Here is a 25717-nt window from a genome sequence, read left to right on the forward strand (position 1 = left end):
CATCAGGGTATATTTAATAGCAATATTTTTTAAATAGTATTTGTATTGTAGCATGTCTATCTAATAATTGGAATTAAACAATTAAAAAATATCCTATATTTAAAAATAGCACACTGAATAAGAAAAAAAAGGGAAAATATTGCTTTGAAAAAAATAGAGATAAAAGTGAAAATAGGGTTGGTATCTGTTTAAAAATACAGCTGCATAATTCTTCGCACTCAGTTTCATTTCTATATTTTTTCATTCTTCTAAAAAGTTCTTAAAATCTGGGATGATGTCAATATATTCTTCAGTAACTTTAAAGTGCTTTGAAAAGGAATTTTCCGTGTATTTTTCCAAGTTTTCAGATCTGTCAAAAATCTGCAATTAAGTCAGAGATAACAATGGGAGAAAAATAATATCTGTACATCTATTGTTGAATGGTTTGATACAACTGTTGTTCAAAGTTCTTTAAAAAAAGGGGAAACAGTTCTCAAATTAAGTTTTTGCTCTGGCCTACTATTTGGCTTGATAAGTTATCCAAATCCAATGGAGCCTTCAGCCAATTGAAAGCAACATTAATTTGCTTGGAAACATTGAGGGCAATTCATTGATGGCAAAGAACTTGCACAGCATGGTAAAAGGGGTTAACATGACAGCCATGATACTGCAATCAAAGCTTCATAGTTTTTTTATGTGCATTGCTGTTTAATTTTGGGAGAGACCTTTAAAAAAATAACTAAAGATAAAGATGAAGAACAGACCATTGCAGGTGTTTTGCTTTATGTGATCATCAGCTCTGAAACCCCTTTATGATTTCAGGAAAGGAGAATTTTTACCATCTGTGGTCCTTACCCAGTTATTCGCTCTTGTTTAAGAAAGAGAGGATGGGTGGAAAGAAAGCATATTCTTAAATTTGACATTCATGACCATAAAGATGAAGGGAATGAAGCAGAATGTGACAACAGTGTTAAAAATGGTAACATATTTTAACTATTTTTTTCTTGCATTTTATTTGCTTAGAAATACATAATAATTGGCTTGAATTTGTGAAACATATTCATATATCAATATGTTTTTCGACTCTTCTTTCGGGATTGGTAAACTTTAATGCAGATAGGTGTCATGGATGCGTGAATTATTTGAGATTTATATTATGTCCATCTACTTTTTCAGATACATTTCCCTCTCTGCCCTAAGAAGCCAATAATTGCTAGTTTCTCATTTAGTAATCTCCCTTGATGATAACTTTACCTACTGTCAGGTTACAAAATGCTCACAATTATTCTAATTGGTGAAGAGGGAGAAGTACCAGTCAGGGAATGTTGTGAATAAGTGCAGCTGTTGGAAAATAAATAGTTGGTTAAGATCAACTTAACCTAAGGACAACTCATTTTGTATGCTGTTAGTGGAAATGTTTATTTTTAACCATTTAGTCCTGTATTGACTCTTGGTGACTTTATAGGAAAGTGTTTTCTATGCTATCCTATCAAGCACAACTTCTTTCAATTGTTGTATATTCACCTTTCCATCATATTTGGTGTTGTTAACCCAGCATGTTCTTTGCTTGCCCTTATTCTTTGTCCACTAAACATACCTAGCATACCTTGCCTTCTCCAATGAATACACATGCATAACCTGGCTAAAGTAACTCAGATACAGTCTTATGATTTTAGCTTCTAGGGATGTGTCTGGTTTTATATGATTTAACACCTCTCTATTAGTTATTGGTTACTCTCGCTGTCCATAGTATACACAATAATTTGCAGCAGCAGCAGAATTCAAAATAGTGGAAATGCCTTTTATATTTTCCTTTAAATGAATTCTACTTAATTATTAGAGTATTTCCACTGTTTTGCAACATCTAGGTTGCAAAAATTTAGACAATTAGGTTCAGCAGCTGGATTCACATTTGCTCCATCTCTTTGTTTCCATTTTTGGCTGCAAATATCTAGGAAATTTGATTCTCTTCTGCTCATGTTAAAGCATGTAATATTAATTTTTATTTTGAAGTTAATGACTGTAAATGACATTGGTTTAAAATATAAAAGTGAATCTGGACATTAGAAAAAATGGTGTTGTGGGGGACTGTCAAAATTCTGATTATTCTATCTCATGATTTGATTTTTCTAATAACATTTTTTGGAAATAAATGTTTGAAGTAAGGCTTCCAAATGTTGGAAGAAATATTCATAGTTGGGATATAGCTTTCAGAACATTAAAAACATTTAACATATACTTCAATGTTCTATTATAGGCTAACCTTATTTGAATCTTATAGAATTTTTAATTCAGGGCAATAATGTGTTTTCAATACACTTTGCTGCAGCCTATTTAGCTTTTTGCATTTTCTTTTTAAGAAAAAAAGACAGTATTGTATGAAGAAGAAAGTTTAAACAATTCAAATGACATCCATGATATAATGGTAAGATTATAGAGATAATCATGTTATTGTATGTTCTAGTTTTTTTAAAAATATTTTTGTGAAGTTGATTCTCTTCTCCAAGTTCCCTATTATTTACTTTTGTATTCTCTTTGAATGCTATATTATAAGCTAATAAAAAAATGAATGGAAAGTTTATTTTCAGTGAGGGTGGAGGGAGAAACAGGGACCCACCTGTTGTGGAGAGAGTAGTAAATTCACCAGAATATCCTGCTGGATTACCCTAAAATGCAACTCCTTACTCTGCAATTCTAGAGGAAATTCTAGCAAGTAACTGGACAGAATTTTCTCTGTAGTACTTACTGAAGTGAGAGTTCATTGGGTCAGTTTGAAAGACTCACAAAAGTTCACCTATTTCATAGGAACACAGGTTTGGCACAGTTTATGCATGTGAAAGGGACAACTGATTATTTTTTATGAATGTATTCACCCTTTGATGATTAAAGAGGGTTATAAATTTAACAAAGAAATAAACTGAAGTTATTCTTAGATGTATAATAATGTTGGCAGCCTAAGAATCAATATGCTTTGACTTGAAGTCCAAGCTCTGACTCTAATTCTGATTTCAATCTAGATCACATACATTCCCCACTTTCCATGTAGTTTTTCTTGTAATATGAATTCCTCTTTCCATCAATCTTCCATGCTTTATTGTTCTGTGCAACTATAGCATTGGATCCTCATGGAACTTCTTATTTCTTAGTTGCAGCACAAACAGGAATTCCTATAAAATGAAATGAAGGCTTTGCTTCAATTTGTTCAATTTAGGGATGGGTTATCAAAGAGTATTGGATGAAGTGGATAATGTTTTCCATGTGGAAACATAACAGAGTCTTCTTTGGGCCAGTCTAGATTGGTAAGAAATGAAGAAACTTCTTTTTATTGGACTACTAAAAAGGATGCAGTTGATTACTACACCCTCCATATTGATCAGATATTGAACCATTATTCCAGAACTGGCTCTTTTACAACCAAAGTAAGTATGTAAATATTGAAAAGGATAACATATTAGTAAATATTTAACACATGCATTTAGCTTAGTAAGGTTGACTCATTTGACTCAGAGCAATAAATTAAATTAAATCTTAATTGATGGAATATTAAAATAGAGCAGGGGTTCCAAACTCAATTTCATTGAGAGCCACATCAGGGTTGTGTTTGACCTTGGGGAGATGGGGTGGATGTGGCCAGGGTGGGTGTGGCCTGCTCAACGTCACTTGTGTCTGCATTCTGGTGGCTTGAGCATTCTGCCAGTGAAAACAGGCTCCCGAACTCCGTTTTTGGTTGCAATGGCCTCCTGCAATCCTCTGCCAGTGAAAACGGAGCTCGGGAGCCATAGGCTACTAAACTACACAGACTACATAGACTCAACATTATGTGAAGAATTAGTATTGCTTTATAAAAGCTTAGTAAGACCACATCTGGAATACTTTATCATGTTTTGGTCACCAATTAGTATAAAAAAAGTTGTTGAGACCTTGGAAAGCATGCAGAAAAGAGCAACAAAGATAATTAGGAGTCTGGAGACTAAAACATAAGAAGAACCATTGCAGGAATTGGGTATGGTTAGTCTAGAGCAGTGTTTCTCAACCTTAGCTACTTTAAGTCCTGTGGACTTCAACTCCCAGAATTCCCCAGGCTGCAATTGCTGGCTGGGGAATTCTGGGAGCTGAAGTCCACAAGTCTTAAAGTGGCCATGTTTGAGGACCCTTGTTATAGACCAGTGTTTCTCAACCTTGGCGACTTGAAGTCCTGTGGACTTCAACTCCGAAAATTCCCCAGCCAGCAGAGATGGCTGGGGAATTCTGAGAGTTGAAGTCCACAGGACTTCAAGTCGCCAAGGTTGAGAAACACTGGTCTAGAGAAAAGGACTGACATGATAGCAGTGGTCCAATATCTGAGGGGCTGCCACAAAGAAAGATAGTCAACTTATTTTCCACAAAAAATATATATTTGCCACAAAGAAGAGGTAGTCAACTTATTTTCCAAAGCACCAGAAGGTAAGAAAAGAAACAATGCAAACTAATGGAAACTAATGGATGGAAACAAATCAAGGACAGAAGCAACCTAGAACTAAGGAGAAATTTCTTAATAGTAAGAACAATTACCGTATATACTCGAGTATAAGCTGAGTTTTTCAGCCCACTTTTTGGGCTGAAAAAAGCCGCCTCGGCTTATACTCGAGTCTACAACTGGATCCGGCAGTGCTGTTGCCTGTTGGAGGAGGAGGAGGCGAACCAGCCTGCCATCGCCGGCCACCGCTAGCCCCGCCGCTCTTCCCGACCCCTTCCAAGCCCCACAGTCCAGCGGATGGAGCAGAAGCAGCTCCGGGGCTTCGCTGCTGCTCCCCGCATTTTCTGCACGGGGATCCCTTGGAGAGGGGATTCCAGCCTGCCATCGCCAGCCACTGCCAGCCCCGCCGCTCTTCCCACCCCCTTCCAAGCCCCACAGTCCAGCGGACGGAGCAGAAGCAGCTCCGGGGCTTCGCTGCTCCATCTGCTGGACTGTGGGGCTTGGAAGGGGGTGAGAAGAGCGGCGGGGCTGGCAGTGGCTGGCGATGGCAGGCTGGAATCCCCTCTCCAAGGGATCCCCGTGCAGAAAATGCGGGGAGCAGCAGCGAAGCCCCGGGGCTTCGCTGCTCCATCCGCTGGACTGTGGGGCTTGGAAGGGGGTGGGAAGAGCGGCGGGGCTAGCGGTGGCCGGCGATGGCAGGCTGGTTCGCCTCCTCCTCCTCCAACAGCACTGCCGGATATCCGCCCAACGCTGCGGGGGCGCCAGTGGGAGCTTTGGCGGCTTCACCTCAGCCGCAGCGCTGGGCAGCAAATGTGCTGGTGCTGTTGGAGGAGGAGGAGGCGGCGGCAGCAATAGCACCTGAGGACAGGACAAGAAGCAATGGAAACTTGTCAGAAGGAGACTCAAGCTGGAAATAACGAGAAATCTGACAGTAAGAACAATTAAAATCCTAGGAAAATGTTCTTTCATGAAAAATTACTTTTTCAGTTAACTCTGCCTGACATTAGTTGGGCGAACAGAAATATTAGTTGGCCAATTCTAAAAGGGAGCACCAAAAAGAACTTAAAATATTTTTTAAGAGAGCTGGGTTTTTCATTTATATTATATGTATGAACAGAATTAACACAAATTGCAGATACCAATCAAACATAAAGAAAAAAAGGATGAAATAATGCTCATTTTTAAAAACTCAGTGAAAATAAAAACAATATACCAAGAAGGTGGCATACTGGTTGTGATTTGATCTCTTCAGGGGATCCCGGGGATCCCCTATACAAGTATTTTAATATTGCAGACTTGCAGTATTATAAGTCATACTGATATTATAGAACACTTTAATTAAGCGGGTCCCTTGAATAAACATAACTTTGAGTTTCAAATAACACTGATTTTTTATTTTTGAAATTTACCGTAGCTGCTGCATTTCCCACCCTAGGCTTATACTCGAGTCAATAACTTTTCCAGCTTTTTGGGGTAAAATTAGGTGCCTCGGCTTATATTCGGGTCGGCTTATACTCGAGTATATACGGTAACAAGTGGAAAACCTTTCCTTCACAAGTTGTGGATAATTCACAGGGGTGGAATTCACTTACCTTTCCTACAGGTTCGCAAATGTGAGAGCACGCTCACATTTTTTTTTACAGAATTTCTTAACAAGGGTGAAATATGAGATTTCCCCCTTACGATTTAACTTGTCAACAATGCTGTTTAGTTATAAATATGTTAATTAATGCTGGAGGCAAAGATGGAGCCTAAAGAGTCACAGAGTTACAGTCCTTTTTATAGACTGATGCAAACACACCTGTGATTGGAAAAAGCAGCCTGGCATTTCATTGGGAGCAACAACTCATATGCCTAATGAAGTCAGTGAGATCATTAAGGTGTAACTATGAGGTAATGAGGTAGGACTACAATGGCAATGAGGTTTTGAAAAAAGAAGGAGGCAGTTATTCCATAGTGTGTTTTGGGAAATTACTTTCTTTAGCTTTCATAGAGGTCTGCTGAGCTCCCAGTATCTTTTCCCCAACTTACTCAGCATTCCTTGGCTTCCTGACTGTTCTGTGGCTATGCTAACATTGTAGTTTTTCTGGGAAAGTCTTTTTGTAATGGGATAGTTGTCCAATTTGACACTGGAGCCAATGCTTTCTTTTCCTGGAGAAGATATATTTGGCTTTGGGGATTTAATTGGCTCTATAATGTCAATAGCATGCTGGCAAATCTTGAGGTTGACATCATTGTGGGATTTGGCTTTGTGGAAGTAGTCCTCCCAGTTGATAGTGTTAAAATATTTTTTGGAATTGAATGATCCGATTTCTGTCACATCAAGCTTGTAATCAACTATTGGCCAAAATTATGTCTATGCTGATTGACAACAATTTTCCAAAGTCTCAAGGAAAAATATGTTGATGAATCAAAGATCTTATGAATGGAAAACAGATGTTCTACCATGGGAACAGAGTTGCCCTTACATTATCCAAAATATATTACCCATCGAGCAAAGGCGAAGGTAATTTGATGTGATGAAAATAAAATTTCCGTATTGCTGTTTTGAGTATTCTGCCATTTCACATAGGTAGCAAGTTAGTTGTCAACCACAAGAGATGCCAGAATCCATTGCAAGCTTATTATTTTGGAAATTGTATATTTTGATCTTAGAGTTGTCCGTGTTAGACAACTCAAGTTATGGGAAAATTGGAATATTTGAAGTAGAATAGATTAAATCTTAGTTGAAAATTCATAGGTAATATAGGAGTGGTAAAAGATGACATTTTCCTGTCTGATCTTAGTGAGAGGTGGAGGATGGAGTTCAAAGGGAAGAATAAACTTAAAATTGCATTATTCTTCCTTTTGAGTAACTTAACTACATGACATATGAAATACATGTTTTGAGGCCTGGAACCAACTTAATAACTTCAGAGGGTTTCAGCTGATCCTCTTGTGTTGACATATACAATGATGGCGATGGTGGAGGAGGGGGTGGCATATAGGTCTGTCTGTGATGGGATGTATTTTTGTCATGCCTCTAGTAGCTGATTTGTAATGCATATGATAAGAATGGATTTATATTTTATGAGCCTGAGGACATATATAGTGTCTAGTCAACTACAGGTTCTCTTGACTCTCACTTGTTGTGGCTTATACATGCTAAAAGAAGGGCAGTGGTCCTTAAATTGGTAGAAATTATCTCCAGGGGAAAAAAAAATTGGGCATATTTTGAGGGAAATGTGGCAGTTGGTAATTTGTTATTTGTGATTTGGAACTATCATTTGTGCAAAACATCAAAGATATTAGTTTGTGTGTGTGTGTCATTGGGAGTAATGACATTATTCAAGCCCAGGAAATGTGGTAATTGAATGGAACTGTTTTAAGAACCCACTAATCTAAGAAGCAGTGAATATATCTTTGGATAAAGACCTGGCAATGCTTGTTATAGTGGCTCACCTACTATTGGAACAGCTATCACCTGTTACAGTACCATTCAATCATATATTCATTTTGTTTATTGGCAGAGACATGGTTAAGGTGTGTGTGTGTGTGTGTGTGTGTGTGTGTGTGTGTGTGTGTGTGTGTAAAGCCAATCAGAGCACTCATCAGAAATTTCATCAATGTGCTGATTACATTCTCCTCATTCCACAGCATTTTAATTAGGAAAGTCTTGACATGCTTTCAACTTATGTCTAGATGCAATGAAGATATGGATGATGGGAAATAAAGTAGCTTTGAATCTGTGGGGAGGGTTCTTCTTCCTCTTCTTCTTCTTCTCCTTCTCCTTCTCCTTCTTCTTCCTCCTCCTCCTTCTCCTTCCATATCCATCATTGGATGTTGGCGATCATGTTGGCAATCCTATTTTTGTAACAGCTGCATGAAAAAGTGCTGCTGAGTTTTGTACAAACCAGTCCATTAAGTTTTGAAGCCATGATGATGTTCTTCTGCCTGGACTTCATTTGCCTAGGGTGCTTCTTGGGTATAGACTAGAGGAGGACTGCTTGTTCTAAAAAGGGATTGCACTTTATTAGTAGTAGCACACTTCTAGGGTATTCTTAGAGTAATTGCTGTCATTGGAGCCCAGTGGTCAGAAGCAATAATTAACCATTTTATTTATTTATTTGTGAAATCCATTGGCTGCCTAACTTACCACAGGGTAACCCTGGGCAGCTTACAATCTTAAAAAGATAAAAACTATGCAAAAGCTAAAAGACATAAATAAAATAGTATGAAGATCCAAAGACTGACCCCCCCCCATTAAAAATGGGGAGGGCAGAGTAGGATGGGTGGGATGTGGGATCTGTGATTCACCAATCAACCACCTCCACTGTGTTTTCCTTGGAGCTCCAAACTAACTGGCAGAGCCAGGTCTATAGGCTCTGAGGGAAGGTCAGGAGGTTTGATGGAGACCTCATTCCAGAGGACAAGATGTTCCTTAGGGCAGGTGTAATGGCAAAGAAGGCTCTTCTCCTGGACCCCATCAGCTGGAAGACTGGGGCTTAACTGGGCCCCAGCCTGCTCCTCTGCCAGTATGGGTGGGGCTGTCCAATCCCAATTTTGCTCCGTGTATCAGCTATGCTGTACAATACAGTTCATTTTATTGCATATTTTATATTTTGTACAGCACTTTTTCATTTTATTTTGCATTAAGTGCTTTAAGGAACTTTATATATAACAGCATTTCTTTATATATAACAGCATTAAAATATGGAGCCCTTGTTCTCTGAGGTTGTTGGTTATCAGTGCTGATGACATCATCTACTTAAATAATGAAGCATTTGCAAAAGACAACCAAGCTCAGAGTGCACAAAGGATTCCATATTTTAATGCTGTTATATATAAAGTAATGCTGTTATATATAAAGTTCCTTAAAGCACTTAATGCAAAATAAAATTAAAAAGTGCTGTACAAACTATAAAATATGCAATAAAATGAACTGTATTGTATTTATTTATTGGCAACCAAAGGTTTTACATACATTTGTATTTAAAATCACATCAATTCAATCTATTCCTTCTGGTATTAGCAGCACTATTTGTCAGGATATGCTTTTGTATCTTCCTTGCAGTCATTGCAAACAGAGAGAGAGGGAGGATAAAAAAGGGAAGGAGGGAAAGAAAACCAAAGCAGAAGCTAAATTCCTCCAGAGAAGATCTAAGTAAAGGGGGGTGGGGGTTCTTTAACAATATCTACAGGATGTAACAGAGGCATTTAACAGATTTCGGGGAGTGCACATTCTAGACTTTGGATGCCACTACCAGAAAACCTGCCCAGATGGTCCTTGAGACATAAAAACCTCCCTTGACAATCTCAGTGTTCTGTCCCAGCCTTAGCAGAAACAAGAAACAGACTCCTTGTCATAAAACAACCCCTCTTTATTTATCTCCTGTAAATTAACGGCATTCACACACTGAAAAGTCCAGGGAATAGTACTTCAAAGAGTTAACTGCAGTAACAGACTTTATCACTTCCTTGTGATAATTGCCAGGCCGTGAGCTCCTAGCCACAAAGCTGCAAATTAAGTTCTGGCAAGCAGTCTCTGAGGCACAAAACACAATGAGCCAAATCTTCAGAAATCCAAACTGTTGTCTCCTACAACCCTTTCCTTCTATTTATTTCCCAGCCAAGGAGGAACCATTCAGTGTCCACATGTGCTTTGCTTTCTGATTGACTCCTTGTCCTCTCAGTTGTTCACCTCTCCTAAGAGCTCTGTGCATATGCATCTCTGAAACAGGCCCCAATTGTTCATCCTTCCCACTTATCTCAGCATCAAAAGGCAGCTGCCTCTCCGGTGGCTAGGAAATGACGGCCCTGGCTCTATCTCTATGTCTGATGCAGAGCCTCCATCAGAGCCTTTCCCAGACTCTAGAGTTGGCCCAAGTTCCTCCCAACCTATTCATCATCCGAGTTTGGTAGGCCACAACACTCAGAGATCTGCCATGTTTGTAATTAAGAAGGTGGTAGATACTAATCCCATGACATATGTTTATTTTTTATATAAGAAAAATTGTTGACTCTGGCTCAACAACGAATTGTCAATAGAACAGATGCTTCAACAGATGTGGAATATGAACAGATGTGGCATATGAACTGCCAGATGCTGTAGCTTGCAGACCAAGCACAAGGACAGCTCCAATAAAATGCATACAATAAACTATTTCTCAACATTGACAGCATTGTGATGTGTGGACTTCAGTTCCCAGAATTCCCCAGTCAACCAGGGGAATGTATCTTAACTCACACATCTTAAACTTGCCAAGATTGGGAAACACTGAACAAAGCATTATATATGAATGACTTTGATTGGTATGCTAACTGTACTCACTCCTGGATAGAGCTAGTTTATTATTGTCCATAAAGCAATGATTATGTATATACATGTATCATTTATAGATAGGACTCTGTTTGCACCTGAGGAATTTGCCATGGTATGTGTCAGTGAACCCAAACAGTTTCTTTCCTCGGTGTTATGCCATCTGTATAGAGGATGAGAAATCTGCTTTTATTGGTAAGTTGTTTTAAATTTCTTTCATCTTAGCCTATGGAAGGCTCTGTAGTCTGGGGAAGGCTCTTCATCTGCCAATGGAAGCGTTTTTATTGTTGTGGCTGACAGCAAGCAGCTAAAATCTATAACAATTCTGTAACAATACATGCACTAGTTGAGCACTTTTTCCAGTCCAATGGAAATTAGAGAAAATATCCATATTGATATATCAGCACAACAATCTTAGTTACATTTATTTGGGAATAATATCCATTGAGATGAATAGAACTAACATTTAAATGCACATTAAAATTGCAACTTTCCTGATATTTATTGCCTTGAAGAAGGAATGTTTTAGAAGCTCACTTACAACCATGTAGTAATTTTGCTTTCTGCAGATGATTTAGGAATGGTCATAGACCGATTTATGAAAACAGATTAGTTTCCTACAGGATTATGCAATCTCTTGACCTGTCCTAATTTTTTTTTTCAAATCTTAGATTACATTTTTGTGCACAGTTTTGTACTTGGCTATAACACTATGGCAAAAGTTTCCAATTATTTGGAAACTCAAGTGTTATAATGAGCTCCTGTTTTCCATGGCTGCATCCATTTTTTCTTTTCCAAAAATCTGCAAAATAGCAATAGCAAGAATTTTTTTGGGAATGAAGAATGTGTAATAGAGACAATGTAGAACTTGTCTATCTTGAAGATGGCTGTGCTTCTTCTTTTCTTGACTGCTTGTGATCAGAACCAATCTGAGGAATTGCCAAGAAGACCTCAATGTCAAATTTTAAGGGTTTGAATGTATCACTTATAAATTATCACTTTTAATTTTTATTCTGGCCAGGGTCAGGAATTGAGGATCTGTGGAAATATCTGAATAGACTGAATAGGACTTACTTATGATGTACTATCTCTAACAGATAAATTGCAAGTTAACCCCATTCTCCTAAAATATTGTTCATTTTAATAATGATTCAATATTAATGGTCATATTCCTAAACTTATTGTTTTTATACAATAAAAGAAGTATGACAATATTAGGCCTACATTTTTACAAAAACAGATTGTATTCTAGATTTTTTGAATTGATAGTTGTGTTACTCCATACAACCTCATTCTTGTTTTGAAAAGCAAAACAAAAACAATACTACAATACTTTAACATTCACAGTGTACTAAAATCCTCTTCTAATGATACACAAATTATACCAGTTGGCAGAGAGAGAAAAAGTATCTGGAGATGTTTCCAAATCATTTCACACTTGCAGCAATCACTTATTTCCTCACAGCTGCTTCTGATCTTAATTCTCTCCTTACAGATAGTAACCGAGACCCTATTTTATATGCTCATCCAGGTCCATTCTACCTGGTAAAATTATAGCAGATAAATAAAATATTGGATTTTCATAATACATCTCCAATATCACATCAGGTTTGGCATGCTGCCCTTGTGGAAATGGGACCAAATATACAGTATCACTGCAGTTTAAATGGTTCTGGATAGATTTGGTGCTATTTTCATCATATGCTTATAGTTCTGCTTTCTGCTTTATCATTTAGACAATTTGCTGCTTAAAAGAAATGTCATGTATTTCAGATGACTTCAGAAAAACAGCAGCCTTCTGCATAGTTAAATGGATTGTCAATTTGCATATTTCTGATGACTGGTCGTTTAAAGAAAACAGTGATAGAGAAGATGAAATTCAGATTAAAGGTATTCTTTAGAATTGTAGCTGTCTCTACAGTGGAATAAATGTCCTTTCGTTGCACTATCAGTCGGCCTTTTTATTTTCAATGTTGATTTTAATGAAATCTACAAAACCTATTTCCTCTGGTAAATTTTGGACTGCATAAATGTTATATATCCAAATGACAGGGGCCTTACAAAAAAGCCTTGAGGGGAGATAGAATATATAGCAGTGGTGAAATTTTATTTATTTTTTACTCCCAGTACTCTGGGCATGGTTTGGTGGGCATGGCAGGGGAAGGATACTGCAGAATCCCCATTCCTTCCCCACTCTGGGGCAAGCCAGAGGTGGTATTTGATGGTTCTCCGAACTACTCAAAATTTCTGCTACTGGTTTTCCAGAACCTTTCAGAATCTGCTGAATTTCATCCCTGGTATACAGCTTGTATATGTAAATGTGCTGTCCCCTCAAAATAGTGCAACACGCAGGCATTAATGTCTAAACTGCTGGCAACAAATACATTTACAAAATGTGAGAGGGTGTGCTCACTTCTGTGATATACTGTAGATTGAATGGCATACCGCATGCCATCACTGATAAGCATTTTGCCTCAATTTCCTAGATTATGAGGTAAAGAAAGTTAAGGAGCTTCCCGGAGAACTTGTAGAAATGGCATGCAAAGTATGTGAAACCTATCTTGAACAATTTGAAAACGAAGACATTGATTCAGAGACAGATAATGTTCCAGTACTTTCAGAAACAGAATGGAATCAGTTCATTGACCGTTACTATTCTCTCATTCAGTAAGTGTTGACTTCCATGTCTGTTAACTGAAAATTACTATCAGCTTCATGTTTATGTTGATGCTTAATTTTATGGGCCTCTTTTTTTGGAGGAAACTATAATTTGATACATGCAGAATGTAATACTGTAGGATTTTCATCATATTGTTTTTGTTGGATTAATTGGTTATATTTCTCTATAGGTAAACCTGTGGCTCAAAGGCAAAAATATATATTCTCTTGTAAAAAAAATGCATATACCTATTGACAAAGATATTTCTGAGCATATGACAAATGTTTCACTAAGAGCATGCATGTCACTTGCAAAACACTAGTTTTGCAAAACTAGTGAAGCAAAACATGAAGTCAGTAAAGGAAAGTGCTTGCTGCTCTTCTTAGTTATTTTCCTTGTCCTGGTGGAAAGGGTGAGAGGAAAAATCAGCAAGGGGCTTATTTGCATTGTTTTCATTGCCCACCATCAATAAAATTTTCATTTAGCGTTAGCATCTTCCCATACTATGTAGCATATCGGGCAGCTCCTCGAGAACAGGAAACAATTGTTTTAGGAAGGACAGAAATAGATGTCAGCTTTTATTCACCTGCTTCCAATTGCAAATTCAGCCTCCAGGTGGGTTTTCATGTTATGTCACCTCAAGTGCTCTTTGGGCTGGAGTATTTTACTTCCTTATAGGTTAAGTGTTACCTTGTGCAATATGTAAGAGATTGCTAGTCAACACCCAGCAAAAATTTTATCTCCTTCATCTAGTAAGATTTGCTTAGCTAGCTGAGGGTTTTCAAAAGAAAATAAACTTCTAAGTATCATGCATCATGTTTCCAGTCAGTTGAGGAAAAATGTTTTCAGTAGAAGAGAATATATGTAGCTCAGGGTTGGACTCTGAAGTCTTGATACTCTCTGAACTTAATTGTTTGCTTGCAGGCATTTCATTACTTGACTAGGTAACATCATCAGTGCCGATTACCATGCTGGTTGGGTAATAAAATGTCTACAAAAAAAGTATTTGGAAAGCACCAAGGACTCCATTAAAAATGGTTTCACACTATGAATTTTCTCTCTGTGTGTATATTTGTGTATCAATGTATAAAGTATTGTAAATAAAGAATATATAAAAAAACTAGAACTGATCTTAGGGAAGGTATGAAGGACTGTTAAGAAGGGACTTCATTAACTTGTCAAGTTTCCAGTACAATAAATTTGTGAAAAATGAAACCTCCTGTCTTTCCATGGTAGACTTTCATAAGAACCTTTCAAAATTGCCCACTACCCCCCCCCCCCAGAAATATGGGGGATCAACAATTTTGATGTGAATTGGTATTAAGCTAGGAATAGATGACATAATGAATATGATTGTAATTTTAATTGTTTGCACAAAATATTTGTACCCAGATGACACACTGTTTAATGGAAGATGGATTGTTTATATTGAAATAAAATAATAATAAAAAAACAATTTTGGTGTGTATCAGAGCTATATTGAATCTACTTGTTTTCCTAAAGGGATCCTTGAACTGAAGTTATATCCTAATTTCCTAACGTATTCCTTAAAATGTCATGCTCTACTCCAAGTAATTTGTAACTGTAATAATTTTGAATACAAATTTATTACAAGGTTGGTTTAATTTTCTTGCTTTTTTTCCAGTGAAGGGGCAGTTATTTGTAATGCAGACAGTTATTTTATTCAGTGTCAAAATATTTTGCACAAAATTAGGCTACTTAATCCACAGCAAGAGATTGATGGTCTTCATAACATCTGGATCATTAAGCCTGGAGCAAAATCCCGTGGCAGAGGTAGGATTATGGGTTACGTTTTTTGTTTTTTTGTTTACAAATGCAGTTATATTTTTTCAGCAGAGACTCTATTAGAGAAGGCCAATTATCTCTCATTATGGTCTAGATTAGAAAAGATGATTAACCTGTATCTACTTTAAAAAAAAATTGTACAGAGAGATGATAGTTTTACAGAAGTCTGCTCAGGGGCTAAGACCCTGAGTTTCTCGATCAGAAGGATGGCAGTTCTGCAGTTCAAATCCCTAGCACCGCGTAATAGAATGAGCTCCCATTACTTGTCCCAGCTTCTGGCAACCTAGCAGTTCAAAAGCACATAAAAATGCAAGTAGAAAAATAGGGACCACTTTGGTGGGATGGTAATAGCGCTCTGTGCTCCTTCGGCATTTAGTCATGCTGGCCACATGACCACGGAGACGTTTTCAGACAGCGCTGGCTTTTCAGCTTAGAAATGGAGAAGAGCTCTGCCCCTAGAGCTGGAAACGACTAGCACATATGTGCGGGGGAACCTTTACCTTTTTAAACATTCCCCTCTCTTTGAAATAATTATTTTTTCTTGTCAAAAAGTAATTCATTTTCTAGAAAAAGATGCATTGCTTTTAGGTTTATCCTTTTCTCAATTACTATTAAATCTAAGCAATAGATCACACACTCCATTATAAAAAACCCTAAGCTTTTGGGCCACCATGTATTGATATTATACCTTAAAATCAAGAAGTTGTGAAACCAATGAGAAATTACCAAATAAAGTAATGTAACACTGATAATGCTACCTACTTTGATAATGAAACCTTCAAAGAAGAAACCGAGATCAGCCAACATCAAAATCCCAACAAAAATAGTCAATGCTGTTGTGTCAAAATTTAGACCTAATTAAACACATTCATGCAGGATTTTGCCATTTCAGGTTTGACAAAGAGCAACACAATTGTAGTATTAGTTAAACTTTTGATTGAAAGCATCAGGTAGCAGTGATCAGGCAGCACAATGTTTGTGAATGATATGCAATAGTGTTATCCATTCTGGGGTATCCTGAGGCCCAAAGGATAATTCTCCCGTCTTTTTCTCCAGAAATAGTATGCAAAAATCGTCTGGATGAAATATTGAAACTAGTTGAACCAACTGATCAATTTCCAATTAAAGATCATAAGTGGGTTGTCCAAAAGTATATAGAGAAACCACTCCTCATTTATGATACAAAATTTGATATTAGGCAGTGGTTTCTTGTAACGGACTGGAACCCATTGACTATATGGTTCTACAAAGAAAGCTATCTGAGATTTTCAACTCAGCGATTTTCCTTAGAAAATCTTCACAGGTAACCAAGATTATCCTTCTAATTTTGATTGTATGATATGTGGTTTATGTATATGGATAATATTCTGTGGAGGGATTTATTTCAAGTAAACATTTATTTATTTAAAACATATGGCCGCCCATTAAAAACAAAAACCTGGTGCCAGATCAGACTTCTACTGTGTGATTATCTAACCTCTCAGCTTTTGGGGGCAAAGCCAGATCTTCAAAGCCTTATAGAAAACTAAAGGGGTGGAGGCCTGCTGAACTTTGGGGGGGGGCAGAGTGTTCCATACGACTGGGGCTGCTATGGAGAAAGCATGCTTCCTAGTTCTTATCAGATGTTTACCATATTTTTTGGACTATAAGACGCACCAGAGCATAAGATGCACCAAGATTTTGAAGAGGAAAACAAGAAAAAAAAGCAGTTTTTGCCCTCCCTGGCCCCCAGGAGCACTCTGCAGGCCTCCCAAACCCTCTATGCATCCCATTTTTGTGAAAAACAGGCCAGGTTTTGGCGAAAACGGGACGGAGGAGGTGGGGTTTCGGAGGACAAAAATGCCCATATTCGGTGTATAAGGCGCACCAACATTTCCACCCTCTTTTTTTGGGGGGGGGGGGAAGTGTGTCTTATACTCCAAAAAGAAGGTATATTTTCGGGAGGGAAGTAGGATGCCCCTATCCTATCTGATCTGGAAGTATGGTAGATTTTCTTAGGGAACAGTCCTGGCAAATAAAACATGATATGATCTTGATTTTGTTGTTCTTTGGTAAACTGGCTATTATAAAAACACCATGGCATCATTGAGCCCAGTGTGGGTGCTGTAGAATGCTCTTGCTGTAGCTTTTCTGATTTTAAAATAATTTAGACTACGTCTGGCTGGATTTGGATGTGTAGTTGCATATGAAAGCATTTCTGGCTGAATAAGAATTTAAATTTAAATGAGTTAAATCAATTGGCATGAAGAGAATGAAGATATTATTTTATTTTCTTAAAACTCAATGTAAGTGAGATGAAAATATATAACTGTATTTGGGCTCGTGGAATCTGCTCTAGGCAAGGATGATCTGAGAAAAATGAATGCATTAGATGCAGTCACTATACAAAATTCTTCAGAACTAAGATATTTTGTTTTCCTGAAGTAAATCTCAAGTTGAAGTAGAATTACATTGTTAGTCCGGTTCTTTAAACATTTCACACAATATTTGCCTTTGTCCACTGCTCAACTCTCTATATCAAGTCAGTGGTGGGATTCAAATAATTAAAAAAAACTGGTTCTCTTCCCTAATGACCAGCTGAATAGACGTGGCTCAGTGGTCATGTGACAATGTGTGACAACATCACTCAGGTTGATGGACATTTCACCTTAGCTGTTACAATGTAATAAGGGTTAACCAGAGAGGCAATTTCTGTAAGCAGGGCAATAAAGATTAGGCTAGAAATAACACCAGAATGTTTCCTTCCTGCCTTCCTTACAGGATTAGCCCTGTAAAGTGGAAGAAAACAAAATAAGATTTCTTCCAACAACCGGTTCTCCGAACTGCTTAGAAAGTTAGCAACCGGTTCTCCTGAATAGGTGCGAAGTGGCTGAATCCCACCACTGGGTGAAGTGCAGTGCAAGTTATCATGTTGTTATGATTGCAAAGTAGAATTGATTTTATTACCAAAAATGTGTTTGATGGTGACTCAGCATTTCCACTTGCTTCTTTTTGAGCTAGGTTGTTCAGGGGATACAACCTTATCAGGAACAAAACCTTTGCAATTCTTTAATTTTACATTAGATCACATAATTTAAATACTTTAATTTTTAAATGATGCTGAACTACAGGTAGTCCCTTTTGGTTAGGATACTTATACTTTTTTTTAAATAAGAGAAAAACAATTAAGTTAATTCAATGGATTATCCTTACAATCCCTCCCACCCCCCGGTATTTATGTTTATATTTTATGTTTGGTATAAACTCTACACAAGACTAACTGCTCCATATAATTTCCACAGTTCTGTTCATGTTTGCAATAATTTCATCCAGAAAAATTACAAAAACGCATCAGATCGTAGTTGTCAGTTGCCATATCACAACATGTGGTCCAGTAGCAAATTCCAAGAGTATCTGCAGAAGAGAGGCCTTGGCCATGTTTGGTGCAACATCATCTATCCATCTATGAAAAAAATCCTAATATATATAATGAAGATGGCTCAGGAGCAAGTGGAAGCACGAAGGAGCAGCTTTGAACTGTATGGAGCCGATTTCATTCTTGGCAGCGATTTCAAACCTTGGTTGATTGAAATCAATAGTAGCCCAACGATGCATCCTTCTACTCCGATTACAATGGACCTTTGTGCTAAAGTGCAAGAAGACACAATGAAGGTGGTGCTTGACAAGAGGCTTGAGAAAAATTGTGAAACTGGAAATTTTGAACTTTTGTGGAGACAAGTAAGAAGCATTTCATTTTGTTCCCTAGCTGAGTAGTATATACAAAATAGCTTGATTCTAACTATGTCTAACTAGTGGTTAGAGAAATTAGAAGCATGGTTTCAGAATTTGAATAATAGTAATGATGGAGAAATATGAAATTCTACTTCCAGGAGAATGTCCTCTCCTTTTGCAAAATTGAATTTTAGTAACTTTGAAAGAGTTTTGACATAATGCTGTTTTATTTCCCTGTGTGTCTTTAATAGATCCTAATGAATAATAGTAATGATGGAGAAATATGAAATTCTACTTCCAGGAGAATGTCCTCTCCTTTTGCAAAATTGAATTTTAGTAACTTTGAAAGAGTTTTGACATAATGCTGTTTTATTTCCCTGGGTGTCTTTAATAGATCCTAATGATAATGGCTTGTCTTTTTTAAACTTGCTAATATGGAGTCAAACATTTTTTGTTGCAATGCTTAACATTTGTTGCATGGGGTTGCAGGTTCCACTTGCTTTTGCATCATACTTGCTTATAGATCTCTTAAGAATGGGGTGAAGTCCACGGTAGACAATTTAAGGTTAAAGTTTTGGGGGTTTGAGGATGTAACAACAGAGTTAGGTAGTGCATTCTAGGCATTGACCATTCTATTGCTGAAATTGTTTCTGCAATCATGTTTGGAATAGTTTACTTTGAGTTTGTATCTATTGTTTGCCCGTGCATTATTGCGGTTGAAGATGAAGTAGTCCTTGACAGGTAGGACATTGTAGCAAACAATTTTGTGTACTAAGCTTAGGTCAGACCATAGGTGGCATAGTTCTAGGGTGTCCAGGTCCAAGATTTCCAGCCTAGTGGCATAAGCTATTGCGAACAGAGGAGTAGCGTACTCTTCTCATGAAATACCTCTGGACTTGCTCAATTGTATTAATGTCCATTATACAGTGTGGATTCCAGGCAGATGAGCTTTATTCGAGAATTGGTCTGGCAAAGGTTTTGTATGCCCTGGTTTGCAGTACAGTGTTATCGGAGAAGAAGCTTCACAAAATTAGGTTAACAACTCTTAATGCATTTTTGGCAATGCTGTTACATTAGATCTTTTGAAATGAGCAATTTCCGGTTGCTGCCCTAGCTATTCCATATTCATAAAATTAAACTATTAAACTATTCCCTACATTAAATACATTGTGTGTAGCTCTCCTTTTATTTTTAATGCACCTGAATAAACAACCGGCTTTGAGACTGATTTTGGGGGCTAGCACCAGGAAAATAGAGAAGAAGTGATGGTACTGTATGTTCGCCACCTCGAGTTATATATGAAAAAAAGTAGAATAAAATCTAAAAAAAAAAGAGAGAGAGAGAGACAGAGAGAGAGAGAGAGAGGGAGAGAGAGAGAGAGAGACCAGAAAAATAAACTGGATATACAACAGCTATAGTTGCTCCCAGTTTGGACCAGTTTGGGAGAACCAGTAGTGGTAATTGGTGTGGGTCGCCAAATCAGTAGTGATGGCTGGCTGGCCACGCCCCTGAACCGGCTTGCTCCGATGCTCACCTGTCTCATCTTCGCCATGTGCATCCACATAACTGCCTCCTAGTGACTACACACAGGTAAGCAGCATGGGCTGCTTAGGGAGCCCCGAGGCTTCGCAACCACCATCTCCTAAGTGGGATCGAGCCTCCCCGCCTCCTTGATAGCAATAGCAGTAGACTTATATACCGCTTCATAGGCCTTTCAGGCCTCTCTAAGCGGTTTACAGAGAGTCAGCATATTGCCCCCAACAATCTGGGTCCTCATTTTACCCACCTCGGAAGGATGGAAGGCTGAGTCAACCCTGAGCCGGTGAGATTTGAACCACTGACCTGCTGATCTAGCAGTAGCCTGCAGTGCTGCATTTAACCACTGCGCCACCTTGGCTCTTGATGCATGGAGGCAGAAGGTGGCAGTTTTGTTTGCTGCCTGCAAGCTATGGGGGAGGGGTGGTGGTGCAGCAACCAAGCAAGCAATGCCAGAATCTCCTGGCTGCCTCTAATATGAAGTTTACTTGTGAGAAAGTTTACTCATGAACAGGGTGCTCAGCAGCTGGCAGATTGCTAGCTTGCTCGCTCGGCTGGTGGCCACCCCTGGAGCTCACAGGCAATGAACGAAACTACACACTCTTCAGATCCTCCAGCTCTCCTGCATTCAGTTTGGCACAGCTCGCGTTGCTGCTTTCTTTGGCTATTCTAAAAAAAGTTTTACAGCATATTTTATTTCCCATCTTCAACCTGAAACATAAATTTACCAAGCCACGCCCACAAAATAAACCACGCCCACAGAACCGGTAGTAAAAAAAATTGAAACCCACCCCTGAACAGATATCTGGAAGAGTCATAATTATTTTTAGATGTGAACTAACAGACCTTTTCCATTTCTTCATCAATCCACAACTTAGAGAACGAAAAGCTCTCAACTAATACTTATTTTGATAAGATGAAATTGTAAAACTAACAACGAAATATTGACTTTGTTTTTTTTTAATTCCGTAGCCCATGTTGGATATGCCACCATTTAATTCTACAGACCTCATTGTGGAAGGAATCGGTTATAAGAAAATGAAAAAGCAAGTTGTCATCAGCAACTTTAATTTTGCTGACCCCCTGTTGAATTTAGTGCAACCTGCAACTAATTATGAAAGTAAAGGAGACTCAATTCCACCTATCAACGAGAAGCAAAACGTAAAAGTAAAACATGGAAATAATTCTCCTTGCACATTGCCAAAGACCGTGGAGAAGAAGTCTGAGAAAATCATTAAAGTAAAGTCGACTCCCAAAAAGCCTATCAAAATCATAGATTTCCCTCGCATAACTATTCTTCAAGAAGCCACAGTCATGCCCGATACAAAAAAGAACAAGGAAATTAAAGAACCCAAACAACAGACTGGAAATCAAGCAGCCACCAGCTTTCCAAATTCAAATTCATTAGACTGGGCGTTACTTCAGCCCTCTAAAGATACAGGTAAAATACATATGTAAATCATACACACACGCACGCACGCACACGCACACACACACACACACATTGTATACAATATAACCAAATATATAGTTAAATCAGAGGTCATATTCAGCTGGTTCCCTCCGGTTCGGGCAAACTGGTAGCAGCGGCTACAGGAGGCTCCGCCCACCTGCCCCGACATAATGCGCAAGCATTGTGCATGGGAAGAGGGCGATGCACAGGCACAGGTGCGGCATATGCACTCACATTTGCGAACCGGTAGGAAAGGTAAGTGAATCCCACCTCTGAGTTAAATTATGTGCGTATTTACACACACACAAACACACACAAACACACACACAATTTAATTATTTCAACTTCATTCAAATAATTTTGATAAATTTTTCAGTTCTCCCTCTTAGTAAACCATGTCTGTATCGCCAAGATAGTTGCACGTTTGTGTCCACATATGTCATCAGGAGTCAAGCTTGACTCAAAGACACTTTAACCCCAAACCCTCCACATGCATGTCTTTAGATGAAACATATTGCCATGGGACAGAGATTAAGCATTGTGTTCTCTGTGCCACATTTCCCTTCTCTAAATGTTCCTATCTGCACTAGGAAATGTGAAGACATCATGTAAATTCTGCTGTGAAGCAACTGTCTCCTTGATTGCACTTTCAGACTGTGAAGGTGGGAAAACTCCTTTCCCATCCTTGCATTCCCAATTTGGTTGAAGCTGTTTGGTGTTTCTTTTCTTAAAAAAAGTATTTTAGAAGGTCCAAATCTAATCTCCAAAAATTGTATGTGCTTTGTTTAAGATTTCTAACCCTAACAAATTATTATGATCTCTTTCTTTTAAATAAAGAAGGACATTCATAGCTAATTCAGGAAACCTCTTATAAAGATGAAGTGTTCCTCTTAATGGAGAAATGGTTCTTAAGGGAATTGCCAACTGGGGTAATCCCCACAGTTTATTAAGGATTAATTTCTTTACAATCAAGCCATTGAAGCCTGATTTTGCACACTTGCAATATGAGATTACATCCTTGTGCAGGATACTAGTATCATTTTCATATGTGAAAGGGACAATGTGTAAAACTGACATTTCATCATGACTAAGTGAAATTTTACAGTCTGCCACTACCATATACCATATGGGTAAATTCACCCACATCATTTCTCCTGTTAACTAGAGATGCTTTGGAGTTGTCAGTGAAATAGCAGCACATTTCACTGCCCGTTATAACCATGACGGTAAATTGCTCATTACTTTATTGCTTGCAGTTGTCCCAGGGGAGCTTTCTCTGCTGTTACTCACCATCCATACAAATAAACTATACATGTTTAAATTATATATACAGTTATTGGAACTGTACTTAGAGATGCACTTAAGACTTTTAATACAATACAATAGCAGAGTTGGAAGGGACCTTGGAGGTCTTCTAGTCCAACCCCCTGCCTAGGCAGGAAACCCTATACCGTTTCAGACAAATGGTTATCCAACATCTTCTTAAAAACTTCCAGTGTTGGGGCATTCACAACTTCTGGAGGCCGGCTGTTTGGCATGATAGATACAAAACATCAACCACTTTTTCTTCTGTCTCTCTCTCTCTCTCTCTCCCCCCACCCCCGCCCACTTGATTGGGCAAACTCAAAAAACTGAACTCTATTTTACAACCTTGGGTTGGATATTAAAAACAAGTGCTATAAAATAATGCTAGGGAGAAAAAAATCTGCATAGGGGAATCAAACTCAAGGTCCCGGGAAGGGTGGGGGGCGGATCCCCACAGGATGCTTAGATCTGGCCTGCGGGGCTGCCCTGGAAACAGTGAAGGACCAGCCCATGGTGACTTAGCCGTGAAAATGGAGTTCTGGAGGGCCGCATGTGGCCCTCGTGAATTCTGTTTTCCCTGGCAGAGGGTTGCAGGAGGCTGTTGCAGCTGAAAATGGAGCTTGGAAGCCTGTTTTTGCTGGCAGAGCACTTGGGCCATCATAGGTACCACCAATATGAGTGATGTTGAGCTGGCCACACCCACCCTGGCCATGACACCCCCCACCCCCAGCCCTCCAAGGTCAAATACAACCCTGATGTGGCCCTAAATGAAATCAAGTTTGACACCCCTGGCGTAGGCCATATAGTGATTAAACATATACAGGTAGTCCTTGATTTACAACCACAAAGAAGCCCAGAATTTCTGTTGCTAAATGAGACGTTTGTTAACTCAATTTTGCCCCATTTTACGTTCTTTCTTGCCCCAGTTGTTAAGGGAATCCCTGCAGTTGTTAAGTTAGTAACACAGTGGTTAAGTGAAACTGGCTTCCCCATTGACTTTGCTTGTTAGAAGATTGGGTCACTGCAACCGTCATAAATATGAATCAGTGGCTAAGTATCTGAAATTTGACCATATGACCCTGAGGGTGATATAGTGGTTGCAAGTGTGAAAAATGCCATTGTAACTTCGAATGGACACCAAATGAACTGTAAATTGAGGACAATCTGTATGTGTTTGTAGGGTGAACAATTAATGAAAGGGGTAACATCTAAAGCTAGAAAGTTGTTGGAAACTCAACTTCTAGTAGTTAGAGAAAGTTGTATATGTATTTCATTTAAGAGACCAAATATCCTTGACACAAACTCCTGGTTCTTTTTGTTTTGTAGAAACACATTAAGTGGGACACCGTAAGTTACGTGATTTAGTATTAATAGAAATTATTCTTTGCTCTTTATTTGAAGGTCTAAAGAATGAAACCACGAAGACTCCATGCCTAGTTTGTGGAAATGGTTTCCAGTCGGAGAAAACTTGTAAACACTGCAGCTCTTTTTGTGCAACTGTATTACAAGGAGGTTCATATTTACCTATGAGTCCGTGTTCTGCTCCTGAAAAGATGGCCAAGACCAGGGTGGCTGCCCCATATTATGGGTTTCCAAAATACTTTTGACTCTATTCAACGTGCCTTGAGATAGTGGTTTTTTTTTTACAACCAATTCCCTAAAAGATAAAACAGAAGTCAAGAACCATCCTTGTATTTACAAAAAAAAGCCCTTGTAAAACATCTCAAACCCTCATTAATTATCAAATATGTGATAGGAATTTGACAAAATGTTGTTCTTAGTATAAGCCTTACCATTCAACATTTATAGCCAGCATAAAAACAGATGAGCCTGATCAGTATTTGGATGGACATATTTAAAACAGGAAACGTTTCCTCTAGAAAGGTGATTAGCACCAGGGAAGAAATGGATTTTGCAGACAGAACTGATTTTTAGGGCTCTACCAAATTGTAGCCTTAACCCAACTGATGCCTGTGTGTCAATTGGCTAGAAAGGAAGGCAGTTTTTCAGATTTCAGTCCCTTTGTCTCTTTGGGTATTGTGATGCTCAGTGTTCTTTCTGGACCATTTTCACCATGGCTCCTGATTGGTGGATTACTCTGGGGAAGGAAGGAAGAAAGGAAGGAAGGTAGGTAGGTGATGGACACTAGAGATCCATGTTACTTTGTAATCAAATGGAGTGGAGAGATTTGTTTACAGTAGGCAAACCAAACATCAGGGCTTGACTAGCATAAACTGGAAAACACTACATTTGACATAAAACAATAAAAATCAGGAAAGATTGCCCAAGAGATTCTTCCAGGAATGATAATGCAAGCCAAGTTAGCATCTTGTTAAGAAGGGACTGCTTTATTGATTTGTAGCTTTCTCAGTAAGTAAGAACCTTTGTGGCAAAACACTGAAGGACGCTAGTTTATGATACTAAAAGAGGTTGCAGATCCGCAAAGACATGAAAATGAAAAATCTGATGAAATACTGGCATACTGGTCTCTGCTTGCTTTACACTTTACACTTT

General features: G+C 38.4%; 1 protein-coding gene across 1 annotated transcript; it reads left to right on the top strand.

Annotated features, from left to right (window-relative positions):
* Positions 1-889: 889 nt before the first annotated feature.
* On the top strand, positions 890-25717 carry TTLL8 (tubulin tyrosine ligase like 8). The gene is made up of 11 exons (XM_087722559.1): positions 890-958; positions 2340-2404; positions 3270-3398; positions 10814-10928; positions 12507-12623; positions 13220-13400; positions 15038-15186; positions 16255-16501; positions 18480-18915; positions 21418-21886; positions 24605-25717. The coding sequence occupies exons 2-11, from the start codon at positions 2402-2404 to the stop codon at positions 24808-24810; spliced, it is 2052 nt and encodes a 683-aa protein (XP_087578685.1). The 5' UTR covers positions 890-958; positions 2340-2401; the 3' UTR covers positions 24811-25717.

This window comes from Thamnophis sirtalis, unplaced genomic scaffold (genome assembly GCF_051295495.1).
Source record: "Thamnophis sirtalis isolate CommonGarterSnake01/CBP01778 unplaced genomic scaffold, rThaSir2_p1.2 scaffold_9, whole genome shotgun sequence".
Taxonomy (NCBI): Eukaryota; Metazoa; Chordata; class Lepidosauria; order Squamata; family Natricidae; genus Thamnophis; species Thamnophis sirtalis.

Excerpts from the sequence above, each read along its gene's own strand:
- TTLL8 (XM_087722559.1), top strand. Across the intron at positions 3,399-10,813 it reads CTGGCTCTTTTACAACCAAA|ATAGGACTCTGTTTGCACCT; the intron begins GTAAGTATGTAA and ends TATCATTTATAG. Across the intron at positions 18,916-21,417 it reads TTGAACTTTTGTGGAGACAA|CCCATGTTGGATATGCCACC; the intron begins GTAAGAAGCATT and ends TTAATTCCGTAG.